The 18,222-nt window shown below is 41.0% G+C and overlaps 1 protein-coding gene across 2 annotated transcripts in view; it reads left to right on the forward strand.

The window, feature by feature from the left end:
• The window catches only part of LOC135461466 (prominin-1-A-like), a 64,048-nt gene extending 46,938 nt beyond the window's left edge, over positions 1 to 17,110 (forward strand). Inside the window, exons 25-26 of one of the 2 annotated variants that reach the window (XM_064738577.1) lie at positions 3,270 to 3,551; positions 11,522 to 17,110. In XM_064738577.1, the coding sequence (XP_064594647.1) occupies positions 3,270 to 3,543 (274 nt within the window). In that variant the 3' untranslated portion in view covers positions 3,544 to 3,551; positions 11,522 to 17,110. The remainder of the gene's footprint in view (positions 1 to 3,269; positions 3,552 to 11,521) is intronic. The other variant, XM_064738579.1, reaches the window with a different exon arrangement.
• The last annotated feature ends 1,112 nt before the right edge of the window (positions 17,111 to 18,222 follow it).

Genomic DNA, 18,222 nt, shown 5'->3' on the forward strand with positions numbered 1-18,222 from the left:
ATGACATTAGCTGTTAGATCTGTTCTGTCCCTTGTCTAGCTGTGCCTCGTCCCTTACCTGTTGATCTCTAGGTGACCCCTCTATGACAGCAGCCGTTAGATCTGTTCTGTTCCTTGTCTAGCTGTGCCTGGTCTCTTACCTGTTGATCTCTAGGTGACCCCTCTATGACAGCAGCCGTTAGATCTGTTCTGTTCCTTGTCTAGCTGTGCCTCTTCTCTTACCTGTTGATCTCTAGGTGACCCCTCTGTGACATTAGCTGTTAGATCTGTTCTGTCCCTTGTCTAGCTGTGCCTCGTCCCTTACCTGTTGATCTCTAGGTGACCCCTCTATGACAGCAGCCGTTAGATCTGTTCTGTTCCTTGTCTAGCTGTGCCTGGTCTCTTACCTGTTGATCTCTAGGTGACCCCTCTATGACAGCAGCCGTTAGATCTGTTCTGTTCCTTGTCTAGCTGTGCCTCTACTCTTACCTGTTGATCTCTAGGTGACCCCTCTGTGACATTAGCTGTTAGATCTGTTCTGTCCCTTGTCTAGCTGTGCCTCGTCCCTTACCTGTTGATCTCTAGGTGACCCCTCTATGACAGCAGCCATTAGATCTGTTCTGTTCCTTGTCTAGCTGTGCCTAATCTCTTACCTGTTGATCTCTAGGTGACCCCTCTGTGACATTAGTTGTTATTAGTTGTTAGATCTGTTCTGTCCCTTGTCTAGCTGTGCCTGGTCTCTTACCTGTTTATCTCTAGGTGACCCCTCTGTGACATTAGTTGTTAGATCTGTTCTGTTCCTTGTCTAGCTGTGCCTCGTCCCTTACCTGTTGATCTCTAGGTGACCCCTCTATGACATTAGCTGTTAGATCTGTTCTGTCCCTTGTCTAGCTGTGCCTCGTCCCTTACCTGTTGATCTCTAGGTGACCCCTCTATGACATTAGCTGTTAGATCTGTTCTGTTCCTTGTCTAGCTCTGCCTCTTCTCTTACCTGTTGATCTCTAGGTGACCCCTCTGTGACAGTAGCCGTTAGATCTGTTCTGTTCTTTGTCTAGCTGTGCCTGGTCTCTTACCTGTTGATCTCTAGGTGACCCCTCTATGACAGCAGCCGTTAGATTTGTTCTGTTCCTTGTCTGGCTGTGCCTCTTCTCTTACCTGTTGATCTCTAGGTGACCCCTCTATGACATTAGCTGTTAGATCTGTTCTGTCCCTTATCTATCTGTGTCCCGTCTCTTTCCTGTAGGTCTTGACATCTTGACATTACAGACAAGTGGTTTACCAAGACAGTTTAGGCACATACAGCTCATATTTTGTTACATTACTACATTTCTTCCATTTCATTGTCTGTGTCAGGCTCTGTGGAAAGTTCGGTTATCACATTTATGAGTTTGGTTGGGAAATGGCACATTTCTTTCATACACTGTGTAGTTTTATTTTATCCATATCAACCAAGGAATGAAAGACGCAATTGTAAACTTAGAACTGAGAACATTACAACTTATTGTTCAGATAGCCTAGTGGAGCAGTGCCCTTTAGTACATCCAGACAGTGGGGAGCTTTTCCAGTTTAAAACAAGGTTGGTCCAAGCTGTATAGTACAGTGTGCTGTCTTTCATGATAAGCTGTTACTGTGTAACAAGAGAAAGAGAAAAATTGTTGGTTTAGTGTATGAATGACTTTATTCCTTTTGCTGTTACAATACAAGCTTACACTGTAATTCGGAGGTGTTGATATTTATATTTACATGACATACACAACTGATCCAGATCCTCATTGTGGACTTAAGCCATATCAAGCAGAAATTCAGTTTTAATACAGCATACAGATACAACTGATCTGGCAAAGATTTCGCTACAATAAGGCACGCACATGCACACACACACACACGCACGTGCACGCACATGCACACACGCACGATCTTGTAGGTCCACCTTTAATACAGCAGATATTTGGCTTTAATACAGCACACAGACACAACTGGTCCAGCAAAGATTCAGCTATAATTAAGCGCAAACACATGACTGATCCAGTAGATTTAGCCTTCATACAGAACATGCACGACTGATCTGGCAGAATTTCAGCGGTAATACAGCCAAAACACACGACTGATCTGGCAGAGATTCAGCTGTAATACAGTCCAGACACACAACTGATTCAGCAGAGATTCAGCTTTAATACATCCCAAACACATGACTGATCTGGCAGAGATTCAGCTTTAATACATCCCAAACACATGACTGATCTGGCAGAGATTCAGCTTTAATACATCCCAAACACATGACTGATCTGGCAGAGATTCAGCTTTAATACATCCCAAAACACATGACTGATCTGGCAGAGATTCAGCTTTAATACATCCCAAAACACATGACTGATCTGGCAGAGATTCAGCTTTAATACATCCCAAACACATGACTGATCTGGCAGAGATTCAGCTTTAATACATCCCAAAACACATGACTGATCTGGCAGAGATTCAGCTTAATACATCCCAAACACATGACTGATCTGGCAGAGATTCAGCTTTAATACATCCCAAACACATGACTGATCTGGCAGAGATTCAGCTTTAATACATCCCAAACACATGACTGATCTGACAGAGATTCAGCTTTAATACATCCCAAACACACAACTGATCTGGCAGAGATTCAGCTTGAATATAGCAGACACATCTGATCAAATGCCCATACATTTGTAGTCATTGGAATAGTTTTCCTCTTGTTCTCTCATTGCCTCCTTTTGATGTTTTGCTTTCAGTATCTCTTTCTTAAATATACCTTCTTTATTTGTTTTTTGATATGTAATATTTTATGACAAAAATTTAAATATCAAAAGTTTTGCCAGTAAATACATTCTTTATTGTTTGACTGATGATAGTTCCTCCTTCTTTCATCACTGTGCCATTTTTGATAACTATTAATATCTTCACTCTGCAGATTATTCATACATATGATTTGTAAAGTAAACACTGCCTTCGGTTTATGATGGTAGAGAGGTGGTCATGCTTTGCACTGGTCTAAAAGCATGGGTGGATGGTATAGGGTATCTTTGCCTTACTGCATGGTGCAAATGTGCGGTTGTGGGGCATAAGCTTCGACAGGTATGGACGTCTGCAGGTAGGTACAGACGTCACAATGCTGTATCCATAATACGTACACTTTGAGACTGGCGCAGAGTTAGGGTCATTGCAAAAAAAGGAGCATGACACCTGGGAAAGGAGTTGGGGCAGATTGCGATAGGGGACAATACATACATGTAGACGCCATATCCTCTTCTCTCCCCCACACAGTATGAACAAAGCAGGACGGCCCAACACTAACGGTGGCATGCCCAACTCAGGCTACCACCGGGATGAGTATGCTCCGAAAGCTCCGTATGAAAGGCGTGGGTATGTTGATGACGGTCGGAATTACGCCACAGGGGATGGCTACCAGCCTGAAGGGGGCAGGTATGGTGGAAATGGTTACGCACCCCCACCCCGGGGATACCCGGTCTACCCAAATGGTATGTCCTCCTCTGGCTACCCCGGACCACCCGTGGACCCGCCGTATGCTAGATACTAATGCTAAATGTAAGTACTAACACAGGGTGGACGGTGACAGCGTGGCCCCTGTAACACGATACAAGAGAGCATCATGGTTGTGCGCTGGTGCCCATGTAATGGTGAACAAAATTTGTAGTGTCTGCATTGCGAGTAGGGCTGGGAGAGATTGCCAGTACAAACTCTAGCAGGGGAGGAGAAAACACTAAACTGTCATGTGGAGAATGGAGTGGTCACAACTCAAGGGTGAATATCCTTAATGCTTCTGACAGCTTCCACCATATACAGCTTTGGTGGAAGGACATAATCATGCCTGTCTTGGCCACTTTAGATATTAAAGTAACACTTAATATAAGAAAATAGGATCAAAATATGTACAATTCATTATTATGTGTAATGGGAAGTAGTTTTTAACAAATTAACACTTTCCAATCTGGATCACAATTATTCACTGTATGGGAGCTCAAACCACAAAGAGAAGTGCTGTATTGAAAGCACATGCAGTGCCTGTGTAACTGGCACCAATCTAGGCTGAAAAAGCTTGTAAGCCTACTGTATGACTACTGCTGACTTTGTGAATATTATTCACGTACACTCATTCTGACCTTAATACAGACTCATGCTGAATTACCAACGCATGTTGACTTATAGCTTGTCATGCTGGCAGTGATTTTGCGATGTAATGAATTCACATTTCCTATGAATTTGCTTTCAACAGCTGTCTGCGCTACATGTATAACTATGTTAGTAATATATGTTAATTTGTTTATCTATTTGATTGGTGGTTTAATATTGAATTTGGTGTTTTACTGTTGATGTGAACCAAACTCAAAGGTTACCAGTCTGCCTTGCCAGGTAAACAGTCAACAAATCACTGTTTATAAAGCTGCATTCACTTCAGCAAGAGCCTATTTTGAACTCTTGACCTCATTCATCAGAGACTGGTTGATCCCGTTAGACACTACACTACATAGACTGCATGCTGGTGGAAACAGATTGCTACTGAAACAGTCTTAATGGTTTGGATGAGTGATGGTGGATGGATTGTTGGATGGATGGTTGGGTGAGTGGGAAATACTGCATGTTGCAAGATCTGTTCAACTAGGTGAAAGCGCCTTGAGGTGAGTGGGTAGCCTCAATAAGATATGCTCATTTATACGGTTTTATTTTTTTTATTCTTACTCACATGTGCAGTACATTGGGGACAGGGTGTAATTCGTTACAAGTATAAAACTCCTTCCGCTTTTGACGACGTAAACCCACAAATCATTCACCTCAGCCATTGTTTTGTTCACCTTACACTACAATTAGTCCACTTAACTGCACAACTTGTCCACTTAGACAACAACATTTTCACTCGACAAGTACAAAGTTTGTGCGTTTCAATCTACAACTTTTTTCACTTAACCATACATTTTGTCCATTTTTTCACTTAATATTACAGTTAGTTTCTCCACTTCAGTCTACAATTTTTTTCACTTAACCCTACAATTTGTACACTTAAATCTACAAATTTTTCACTGAACTCTTCAGCTTGTCCATTTTAGTCCACAGCATTTTCATTTAACGCTACAGTTTGTACAGTGTATACCTCTTTCACTCCAGGACATGTTGTCCTTTTCATTCAACATATTTTTCATGTAATCCCTTTTATTTTCTCTTCTGCATTCCAAAACCTTTATATTTGAGCCAGCTGTTGATGACCTCTGTTCATGTTTATTTCACATAGACCTACAGTCGTCCCCGTGCCCATTTCTGCCAACAGTTGGGGCAGCTCTTGACGTGTTATCTGTAGGTGATTGGTTAAAAAGGATACTGTTTGTAAATTGTAGGGTAAATTATACCTTTAGTATAATCTGTTCACTTTACAGTATGCTTTGAACTCATTGGACAGGATATAATTCCAAACATTACAGTGTACATTAAAAATCTGAGTAACCAAAATCTGGAAACTGAAGTGATTAAACACGACATACCAAAGAGTGTATACATACGAGTCTGTCTGACAACAGCTTCAATCCGGGGAATTGCATCTGCATACCTGTAAATGTCTCCTGCAGCTCAGAAACCTCCTATTGCAGTGTACTTTGATAATGTGTGCTTGCTAATTCTCATCTAACCAATGTTTGTCTTCATCTTCACTGATTCTGTCCTGCTGCTGACCTTGATCAGCCAGTGAAATGTGTTTTTCCTGGTTTTTAAGCCTGTTATATGGATATCCACAACCTACAAGCTCTCAGTGTGTGTGACGTTATTGGTATTGTAATGATTTGTACATGAAGTGTGAAACACCCCGAGAGAAGGACCTTGGTTTGTCCTGTAGTTGTCTGAGATTTCTCTCCTACACAGCAGCAGATGATTTGTTTGAGATTTCGCTCCAACACATCAGAAGTTGGTTTCTCTGAGATTTCACTCCTACAGTACACATCAGCAGTTGGTTTCTCTGAGATTTCACTCCTGCAGTATACATCAGCAGTTGGTTTCTCTGAGATTCGCTCCTACACATCAGTAGTTGGTTTCTCTGAGATTTCGCCCCTGCACATCAGCCGGGGGTTCTCTGAGATTTCGCCCCTACACATCAGCAGTTGGTTTCTCTGAGATTTCACTCCTACAGTACACATCAGCAGTTGTTTTCTCTGAGATTTCGCTCCTACACATCAGCAGTTGGTTTCTATGAGATTTCACTCCTACAGTACACATCAGCAGTTGTTTTCTCTGAGATTTCGCTCCTACACATCAGCAGTTGGTTTCTCTGAAATTCACTCCTACACATCAGCAGTTCGTTTCTCTGAAATTCACTCCTACACATCAGCAGTTGGTTTCTCTGTGATTTTGCTCCTACACAGCAGCACTTGGTTTCTCTGAGATTTTGCTCCTACACATCAGTAGTTGGTTTCTCTCAGATTTCGCTGCTGCACATCAGCCAGGGGTTCTCTGAGATTTCGCTCCTACACATCAGCAGTTGCTTTCTCTGAGATTCACTCCTACACATCAGTAGTTGGTTTCTCTGAGATTTCACTGCTGCACATCAGCCGGGGGTTCTCTGAGATTTCGCCCCTACACATCAGCAGTTGGTTTCTCTGAGATTTCGCTCCTACACATCAGTAGTTGGTTTCTCTGAGATTTCGCTCCTGCACATCAGCCGGGGGATCTCTGAGATTTCACTCCTACAGTACACATCAGCAGTTGGTTTCCCTGAGATTCGCTCCTACACATCAGTAGTTGGTTTCTCTGAGATTTTGCTCCTGCACGTCAGCCGGGGGTTCTCTGAGATTTCGCCCCTACACATCAGCAATTGGTTTCTCTGAGATTTCGCTCCTACACATCAGCAGTTGGTTTCTATGAGATTTCACTCCTACAGTACACATCAGCACTTGGTTTCTCTGAGATTTCATTCCTACACATCAGCAGTTTGTTTCTCTGAGATTTTGATCCTACACATTAGCACTTGGTTTCTCTGAGATTTCATTCCTAGACATCAGCAGTTGCTTTCTCTGAGATTTTGGTCCTACACATCAGCAGTTGGTTTCTCTGAGATTTTGATCCTACACATCAGCAGTTGGTTTCTCTGAAGAAATTTTCTACACTTCTTCCATTAACTCATGTACATATAAAATCTCCATAGCCTTAGTTTCCCATGGCCTTAGTTTCCCATAGCTAGCCCAAATTGCAGGACATTCTCCACCAAAAGACACAAATACATGTACCAAAACATTTTTTACACCATCTGACTGCAGCTAATTCCCCCCCCCCCCCCAAAAAAAAATTTACTACCCTGACTGTGTTATGCTGTGGAATTATTGTGTTGAAATAGTCCCATCTATTATAGTATACTGCTAAAGTTTTCTCAAATAAACAAATCAGAATATCAAGAGCAAAAACCCTGTCAACAATCAGTCAGCCACATACATGTACAAACATCATCTAGACATCACCCATCATCATACACTGCCTAAATTTGATAAGTTTGGATCTCAAATACCAACAAAAACATTACTGTCAAACCTTGCAAACATTTTATGGATCTCCACCAACAAATATTTTATTTATTGGTGTTTTACGTCTTTCAATAATATTTCACGTATACGACTGCAGCCAGCATCATGGTGTGAGGAAACAAAGCAGAGCATAGGGAAAACCATGACCATCCTCAGGCTACTGGCAGGCCTTCACACTTACAAGCCTTCACACTTACAACCGAAGAGGAAGCCAGAATGAGCTGGACTTGAACTCACAGCGACTGTAATGGTGGGACACCAACAAACTATTAAGACTTGGATCATATCATTAATCATTTTCTAGACTTTGCCCTCCTACAAACATTGTCTGGACACTTCCCATGATCAGATACTGTCTGGACACTTCACCTGATCAAATACTGTCTGGACACCTCCCATGATCAAATACTGTCAACTCTTTCTATGATCATATACTGTCAAAACTGTTTCCATGATCATCTACTCTGTGAACACTTCCCATGATCATATTCTATGTGGACACTTCCCATGATCAAGTATTCTGGACACTTTTCATGATCAAATACTCTGTGGACACCTCACACGATCAAATACTCTATGGACACTTCCCATGATCAAATACTCTCTGAACATTTTCCATGATCAAATACTCTGTGGACACCTCCCGTCATCAAATACTCTGTGGACATCTCCCATGATGAAATACTCTCTGGACACTTCCCATGATCAAATACTCTGTGGACACTTCCCATGATCTCATACTCTCTGGACACTTTCCAGGATCAAATACTCTCTGAACACTTCCCATGGTCAAATACTCTGTGGACACCTTCCATGATCAAATACTCTCTGGACATTTCCCATGACCAGATACACTGTGGACACCTCCCGTTGTCAGATACTCTGTGAACACTTCCCATAATCAAATACTCTCTGAACACTTCCCATGATCAGATACTCTCTGGACACTTCCCGTGATAAAATACTGTCTGAACACATCCATTATAGACATATGATAATTTGTGAAAGGTAATTATTTGGGCCGTTGTAAAACAAAAGCAAGAATGGATTTACACTGATCCCTTTACACTGGTATAGCTTAAAATTCCCACCAAGATACATTGCTATGGCTTTACTTACAACATAGATTATAGTGACTTTAGCATTAACGTTTAGTGCTATGACACAATCAGTCTCTGTGACTTTTACCACCTACCTCTGCATACATTGCTAAAACTTACCATCACATAAGTTGCTATGAATCTACCGCCAACAAACGGCTTCAGTAGCCTAATGGTTAGTGTGTCCACCATGAAGTCGGTAGACCAGGGATCAAACCGGAGTCTGGTGATACCAAAGACTTTAAATTGGTACTTGCTACTGCCTCTCTCGGCGCTCACCAATGAGAGGTTAGAGTAAAAAACAGGACTGGTTTCTCACCCTGCCACAAGAAGGCATATATGTACATACTTACTGACTCCTCATGGTCCATAGGACTGGACAATTGTTAAATATGACTTTAAACCCCAAGCATACATATATACATACATACATATATACATACGTAAGTTGCTATGACTGTACTGCCAGCATCTATGTGCATGGCTGAGACAAGCTGTAATCTTGCTTATACACCACCATATTACCACTGAATAGGGCCACGTGCTTTCCATCAAACAGATCTGATATTTATCTACCACCATTTTCTCCACATTAATCATAATATTATATTTTATACACCATCCAGATCCTATTGCACCAAAACTTAAGAAATTACCTGCCAGTAAAGTTATGACATTGCTTTGAATTATAGGACTGAAGCATTCTGTTATTTACTGCTGGTTTTGTAGCATATCAGTTTATCACCTGTTTAGGACACTTGATATTTTTGTTTTAACCATTTAACCATCAGACTGCAGGCCAGCAGGTTTGGCAGGGATATATGGTGTTGTAGAAGTATGAACAGTTATCTGTGCCATTTCAGAGCTGAATCACAGTATATAACTACATGTACATCTTCATAAAAATGAATGAAAATGGTTATGGCTTTTGATAACTTCATGTCAGCAATATTTTGGCCATACTGTCTGAATAATGTGTTAAATCTGGAATCAGGTTTGGTGCAATAAAGCAGACATCAAGAATCAAACAAAGTAGACAGATATATTTAAAATCAACGGAAATAACAAAAATATCTTATAAAATTTAAAAACCTGTATCTTTTAAAGTCAAAGATAATATGTCATGTTTCACATTTCCAAAATACCTTACTGTATCAGCGACGGTGATAATTTTAGATGATTATGGTGAATACACAAGGGGAGTCTCAGGACCTTAGTCTTAGTTTCCAGGCATCAGCAGTGAACAGGTTTTTAGATTTGATAAAAGCAAGTCAGTTTGCTTTTACATAGAGTAAATTTTGTTGCTGTTTTTTCTTTTCCACCATTCTGACAGACACCAAGGGTTAATCCACGTCACAACCATTATGCTCTGTATGTAGGTCACTGGTTACAGGTACCATTGTTATACCTGGTGTCCATTGCTTTGTCTTCAGGTGTGTTTAATACTTACATGTACCTAATTGCTGCAGAAAAGGACGGATCAGTGTTTTTCATGTCATTGGTCATGGTGCACATGTACCAAGTGTAAATGATCTCATTTTAATAATGTTTTACTGTATATGACAATAATCCATCTTCACAATCCGATCTTTAGTTACTACTACTCTTTCGACTTTCAGTGTATCTGTTAAAAGCTTATGCACTAGTGATAATAAACATACCCAATAGCTCAAACTAAGATGTGACTAATGTAACCTGCTATGTACTTGTAGTTCCACTGCTTCAAGCTCCACATCTGCTTCTTTCCCTCTGGTTATTAGTGAGCAATATCCCACTTCTGCCACCAAGTTTATATGCCAGTAGACATGCTAACATTACTAGACAAGATTCAGTATCAGAAGACACACTTATATCAACTGCTTAATAAATCATATTGTAACTGATACAGTGCCATTTATTAAAAATTTATGAAAAAAATGATTTATGAAGTGAAACTTGTCCATGACTGCTTTGTTCTTAACCTGCGGTCAAATTCCCCGCAGCTTGTCAGCAACCTGCTCATAGAAGTACAGGAAATATAGATGAGCTCTGAAACTGATCTTTGTCACCCATGCGCTCTTTGATCTGGCTTATAAAGCCCACTGTCATAAAGTTAGTTCTTTGAGTACTACGGTGAGATACATCTAAATAGTTTACTATAAAAGTTACAGAATCCTGCTTTGTTAGACCATAACATACAACTCTAATCTAGGTCAAGAATAGCGGTGATGGATTTCATGGCATGTTTCCGTCCAAGCACAGATACACAGACATGTACTATTCAGGTTATGCTCAAACATTACGTATGAAAATCAAAAAATCCTGTCGTCAGCTGTCATGAAAGTTTGTATTGACACAGTGTGTGTGTTGTGCATATGTGGATTTACTCTGTAACTCCATAACATGACACCATTTTAGATTAAAGCATGCTTAAAGTAATCCTTTATCCAAATCCTGCTGAGTCACACGTAAGGCTGAATGTTCTTCTGAAATGTTCTTGTCTGCATGCCCAGCCAATATGTTAATTACCTCCATTTCTGTTGTCCTAGTTACGGGTATGTGTACAGATTGTTTCATCTGCTAAAGTGTCCTCTTCCCCCACCACCTAGCCCAGATGTACCCTACTGAGCATAGCTGTCAAAATGTTATCTGATGACTCTATCCCCCTTGACCTGTCCTGTGTATGTGTGCGTTCACTCCTACCTGTCACTGGACCCTTTCTATCACTGGACCCTATCCTCTGATACCTTCCTCACACCAAACTGTAGATGTGCTCAACTACGGTTGGTTTCTGTATATTATAGATTCACATGTACCTCGCTCTTCAACTGGTATGATGTTATTTTCTCCTAGTTACATGTACATGTTTTAGCCACCGTAATATTTGTCATGCGTTGAGAATTGTTGTGTTTTGATGTTGCAGCAAATACCAGTGGCAGTGATGTAGGCCGTGGACACAGACACTGGCGACCCTTGGGCGAGCAGAGGTGGGCTGTTGCCAGGAGTGATCGCAGTGATGATTTGGACAACTATCGCCCATGGGGGATGGGGCAGGGTAGTAACAATTACACACTGGACACAATAGACAGTCGGGCAAACTGACACCCATCTCATCACATCAGCTGCTAGTGTATAGACTTGTATTAGTAAATTGCCATATGTGTTTCAGTGTGCTTGTTGTAGTCATTTTCCTCATGTCTCCTTGAGTGTACATTTCCCAGTTCAGGCTTTACACCCTGCACATATGTTTTGTAATTTTTTTTCCTGTGTTAGCTAACTGTGTAAGCTACCTGTGTAAAACTCTTAGGCTAAAGCCTTCCCTATCCCCATGACCTAGTACTTACAATATGTGATGTCAAGTCCTTATATAATATATATTATGCCCCATTATACCCCAACATTTGCCTCACCAAAAAGCAGCAAGCACCACCCCACACACCTCGTTTCTACCCCACCCCCCTCCACTTCTACCCCACCCCCACACTGCCTCACCCCTACTACCTAGCCTCAGCCTCCTTTGCTGCAGACTACCTTCACAGGACATGACTTCCAGTTGGTGGTGTATGACATTCTCTCATAGCACTCTTTATAACCAACCGCCTCACCCCACCCTCAGTGTCCATATCTCTCACCCCCATCCCATCACCCATGTCCCTATAAGCATTTGTTGGCATTTGATAGTACAGTCCTGCTGATAACTGGTAGGCCTAGCTTTTTATCTTGCATGTGGTGGATTTGATTTCATATATTCATATTTATGATGGTACATGTATATATTGTAAAGCTACTTTTGTAATAATAAAAAATGAAGTATTTACTATTCAGTGGATCGAACATGTGTGTTTGGTTCAGTGGGTCATGCACATTTGGGTGTTTGGTTCAGTGCGTCATGCACATTTGTGTGTTTGATTCAGTGGGTCATGCAGATTTGTGTGTTGGTTCAGTGGGTCATGCACATTTGGGTGTTTGGTTCAGTGGGTCATGCACATTTGGGTGTTTGGTTCAGTGGGTCATGCAGATTTGTGTGTTTGGTTCAGTGGGTCATGCACATTTGTGTGTTGGTTCAGTGAGTCATGCACATTTGTGTGTTTGATTCAGTGGGTCATGCACATTTGTGTGTTGGTTCAGTGGGTCATGCAGATTTGGGTGTTTGGTTCAGTGGGTCATGCACATTTGGGTGTTTGGTTCAGTGGGTCATGCACATTTGTGTGTTTGATTCAGTGGGTCATGGACATTTGTGTGTTGGTTCAGTGGGTCATGCAGATTTGGGTGTTTGGTTCAGTGGGTCATGCACATTTGGGTGTTTGGTTCAGTGGGTCATGCACATTTGGGTGTTTGATTCAGTGGGTCATGCACATTTGTGTGTTGGTTCAGTGGGTCATGCAGATTTGGGTGTTTGGTTCAGTGGGTCATGCACATTTGGGTGTTTGGTTCAGTGGGTCATGTGCATTTGTGTGTTTGGTTCAGTGGGTCATGCACATTTGTGTGTTGGTTCAGTAAGTCATGGACATTTGTGTGTTTGATTCAGTGGGTCATGGACATTTGTGTGTTGGTTCAGTGGGTCATGCAGATTTGGGTGTTTGGTTCAGTGGGTCATGCACATTTGTGTGTTTGGTTCAGTGAGTCATGCACATTTGGGTGTTTGGTTCAGTGGGTCATGCACATTTGTGTGTTTGGTTCAGTGAGTCATGCACATTTGGGTGTTTGGTTCAGTGGGTCATGAACATTTGTGTGTTTGGTTCAGTGGGTCATGAACATTTGTGTGTTTGGTTCAGTGAGTCATGCACATTTGTGTGTTTGATTCAGTGGGTCATGCACATTTGTGTGTTGGTTCAGTGGGTCATGCAGATTTGGGTAGTTGCATAGGATGCATGCATGTTTTGCAGCAAACTGCCTGTTGATTTTGAGGAAAAGATGATTTAATCTTACAACATGATTCTACTATTGTTAGATTCTGTGTTGGATATAGAACGTACAGATATGCTCTGAGGAAATGTATAGAGCATTGAGATTTAACTACACTTTGTGAATTCCCTGTGATCTCAAACTCAGATTCAAAGCCTTACCATATCATCTGTATTCCACTACTAAAACCTACGAGACTAACCTGTACACTGGAGTACGAACTTTGGTACATAAAATGTTTTGTATGGGTTAACAGGCTTCCTTGTGTCATAACTAATTGATAATTGTGTAAAGATTGCTGATAGGTGCTCATTGTTGAATGTATCAATGTCAATACATGTATGTACTATGTTACATTAGCAGAATAACTGAATACATGTTACTTTGAGCTCATTTTGTAAATGACTGTAACAGTAAGTAATTCTGTACATGCGTATTGCCAAAAGAAGAGTGGATATATTATGTTTGTACTACTTTATATATATGTATATATTATAAGAAACCATATTTGTAAACTATTTCTAATGTTGACATTTGCCATTTGAATCTTAACGTTTATACATATGTATTTGTAAGCCTTACATTTTCTATTTGTAAACTTGGCATTTTGTATTTGTAAACTTGAAATTTCTATTATACATATAAAGTATATGTGTGATCTATGTAGATGAAAATATTTGTATACAGTTGTTGTAAGACTGTCAGTTTTCATGCTTCTGTCAACTTTCAGAAGGATATCAGAATGAGAAGGGAACAGGGGTAAGGTGATCAGTATAAAGTCATGTGACAAGTTGATATGTTACATGGTATGGCAGTAATGCCAAAAGGTTCTGAAGGCTTACCCTGCCAAATGACCAATGTAGGACCAATGTGCTTCATCTGATAAGCAATATTTATGCACTTCTTGCACCTGTCACACCTGTCCAGTTAACATTTGATGGTCTGAAGACTTAGCCTGGTCAAGAGGCACCTGATTTGACCAACCCAGGATCGAAGTGCTTCACCTGACAAGCAATATCTGTCCAGTTGTTATGTGATGGTCTGGTGATCTGAGGACTTAGCCTGGCCGAGAGGCACCTGGTTTGCCCACTCAGGATCAAGTGCTTCACCTGACAGGCAATATGTATACACCTGTCTGGTTGGCGTTTGATGGTCTGAAAACAGCCTGGCCAAGAGGCACCTGGTTTGTCCCCACAGGATCAAAGTGCTTCACCTGACAGGCAATACCTATACACCTGTTACACCTGTCCAGTTGGCGTTTGATGGTCTGAAAACTTAGCTTGGCCAAGAGGCACCTGGTTTGTCCCCACATGATCAAAGTGCTTCACCTGACAGGAAATACCTGTACCCCGGTCACACCTGTCCAGTTGGCATTCGATGGTCTGAAGACTTAGCCTGGCCGAGGCACTTGGTTTATCCACTCAGGATAAAAGTGCTTCGCCTGTCAAACAGTACCTGTATGCCTGTCACACCTGTCCAGTTGGCATTTGATGGTCTGAAGACTTAGCCTGGCCAAGAAGCACCTGGTTTATTCGTTCAGGGTCAGAGTGCTTCACCTGACAAGCAGTACCTGTACACTTGTCACACCTGTCCAGTTAGCATGTGCCTTAATAAACCCATTATTCTGAAGCCATAAGAAAGACTATGCATTCATTGTCCGCTCTCATACGTCCAGATTTCCATATTTTGAAAAAATGTTCTGTACTGTTGTTGTTGTGAGCCCAGGACAAAGCCAGGTGAATGTTCCGAGCAGTTCCGCCCACTACAGTTACTGTTCCCATTCTCTGATCCTTGGTGATTGATCGATTGACAGTAATCCATCAGAAACAATTAAAATGTACATAGTCTGTCACATTGATTACTAAGAGAAATTGTCCCTCTAGTAGACATTTTTCCCATTTTTTTTTTCATGTAAAGCTTTGTAAAGACAACCCTTACCTGTTGATTACCATCCGAAATTTAGGCAAGAATTACCATGTTGATGATTGAAATTGGAGCATTCTGTGCAACACACAGCGAACATGTTGGATTTTTTACAGAATCGGACTGTACTTTCTGTACAAGATCTCTCTTATTTTGATAATTAAGTATTATGTCAGAGAAGTTTACTAGTTATGTGATAGACTGTAAATCTTATATAACGTCTTAATATGACAGGCTATTTGTAATGTTGCTATGTTGCTGACTTGATATTTCTACTGTCAGATCACATGATAGACATTGTAAATGAGAGATGTTGCTATTTTGTGTACTCTATTTCGTTCGTTAAATGTACTTTGTATATCTGATGTTGAGGGTTGTGATCCAATTTGGTGCTATGAACGTTTTCTGTCGGGCAACTTAAGGGCGTAAGCAAATACGGACTGACCAGTGAGCATTGTCTCGGTCCCGCAATACGAGACAAACATGCACTTGAAGCGCAGATGACAGTTCTGTAATGGAAAGGTAATACAATCCAAATGCATACGTCAAACTAGGCCGTATTTTCAGACGTGTTGGGTTGGTAGAATACTACGAACGCGTCACCATAATGATAGCCGCTGTCGTATAAGTGAAATGTTCTTCAGTACGGCGTAAAACACCAATCACACAAATAAACAAATACGAACACATACCAGACCTGGCTCCGTTGGAGGAACACTTCAAACGTTTGACAAACCTGGCTCCCGTTGGAGGAACACTCCAAACGTATGTCAAACCTGATTTCCTTTGGAGCAACACTCCAAACGCATGACAAACCTGGCCTCCGTTGGAGGAACCTTCCAAACGTATGACAAACCTGGCCTCCGTTGGTGAAACACTCCAAGTATGCTGTAATCGTATCTGTCAGCCATGTGATGTGTGAAAGGTACGCTCCAGACGTGTGTCAGGCGTTAAACGTGCAAAAAGGTACACTCTAGATGTGGGTTAGTCATTTTACATGTACATGTGGAAGCTGCACTCCCGACAGGTTGACCGTGTAGCGCATAAAATGTACACTCCAGATTTATGCCAAGCGGATACCCTCAAGTTATGTGGGTGTAGGTCATGATGTGATGTACGAGGGGTGCACTCCATGTGTATCTGTTAGGCAGATGTGTATTAAATATTGTCAACTGCCTTTTTCCTGATAGATGGAACAATAAGGACAAGCCCGTAATGGTATAGCATATTTTTCAAACCAAATGTATGACGATCTCCATATCCCTTATAATATTTGATGGTTTCTGGGAATCTTTCTTAAAATACTTTGCTTCTAGAGCTTAATGATGTAATAGAAATCCAGTTTATGCTGCGTTTGGGCTGGTGTCCAAAGTTGAGAGACTTTATGGATTTGTTTAATTAACAATTGTATTTCGTCCATCTCTAGAACTTTGTTAGACAGATGCAAGTTAACTTGTCAAAATACCCAGTTCAGTCTTTCTTTTATATCCAATAGTATGTCTTTATAGAAAACTCTTTATAGAAGACTATAGAATTGTCATATGCTTTGTATGCCGATTGGCATGTAGATTGGTTTTGTAAAGCCATGTTTTAATGTATTGTTTTCATTCGATTCTTACTCCTCATATTATGGTATACCCAGAGTGAAATAAATTAGGTCATGTTTACCTTTAATTATCTCTTACTAACATCGAGACTTTATCCATGCGACGAATTTAGTGATCAAGCCATATGCCTTATAGTTAGGTTTTCTTAAGGACAATATACCTGTGGAGAAAACCTTGATCGGGTCATTCCAAAGACTGCAAAAAATGGTACTTGTTGCTGCCTCGCTTGGCGCCTAACAGTGAGAGGTTAGAGCAAGGAAACAAAACTGGTTGGCCTGCAGTCAGTATAATGTGACTGGATGGGGTGTCATGTCTGGTGTCTTCGGCATGACACTTCAGTGGCAACAGTACTTGTTAGATTTATCGGGAGTTTATTTCAAAGATCAAGTTGTCCCCCTGAAAAGGAAAAAAAAAGAAGATGGAAAAACCATCAACCTTGATTTACTGAGCCAAATAAACTCTTCAAAGCCCTCAACTTTCCTTCATAAATAGGCATGATTCATGGCCAAATGCGGTTCCATCACAGGCACCTTAGTTACTGACGCTGATAGGGGTTCAAAACTACATGGTGTAGCTGTAGTGACAAGTATGCGGCGTTAGGAGTAAATGTATTTCGCAGTAGTCTCAGAAAATATAGTGCAAAAAATAACTGCTCATAGACTTCTTAAAGGTTATCGGGTGAAACGGTCATTTTGAGGAAAAAGAAGCAAGATAGAAATTAGTGGCGAAACAACAATATAGGCTATACATTGACTGTTCGACCGGCTGTGCAGAGCGACTTTCCGCTGTTCGTTCGTTTCGATAAAAGCACATCACCGATCATAGCACTGCTTATTGTTGGTGTATAATGCTGTGTCAAGGAATGTATAGGGTCACAGTTTAGATGCATCGAAACAATGAAATACATACTTATAAAAGGACGATCAGTGATTGGCTGAAAATGCCCTGGCGGAAGTACGCACGGTTTTATATGTACAGAAAAGGAAGGGTGTTTACGAACCTATAGCACAGTGCGAATCTTGCTGGCAGAAAGATGGGGGAAACGGACAGCTCAAATGCTTTTGATTCTATCTCATGTTGCCAGTTTGATGTACCGAAACCATCAAAAAATTTCGAATGCAAGAATACAATATTCGATCTATGCATTGCTTTACTTTCTAAAACCATTTGCTATGTTTACAGTACAGAC

This window comes from Liolophura sinensis, chromosome 1 (assembly GCF_032854445.1).
Source record: "Liolophura sinensis isolate JHLJ2023 chromosome 1, CUHK_Ljap_v2, whole genome shotgun sequence".
In the NCBI taxonomy this organism is placed as follows: domain Eukaryota; kingdom Metazoa; phylum Mollusca; class Polyplacophora; order Chitonida; family Chitonidae; genus Liolophura; species Liolophura sinensis.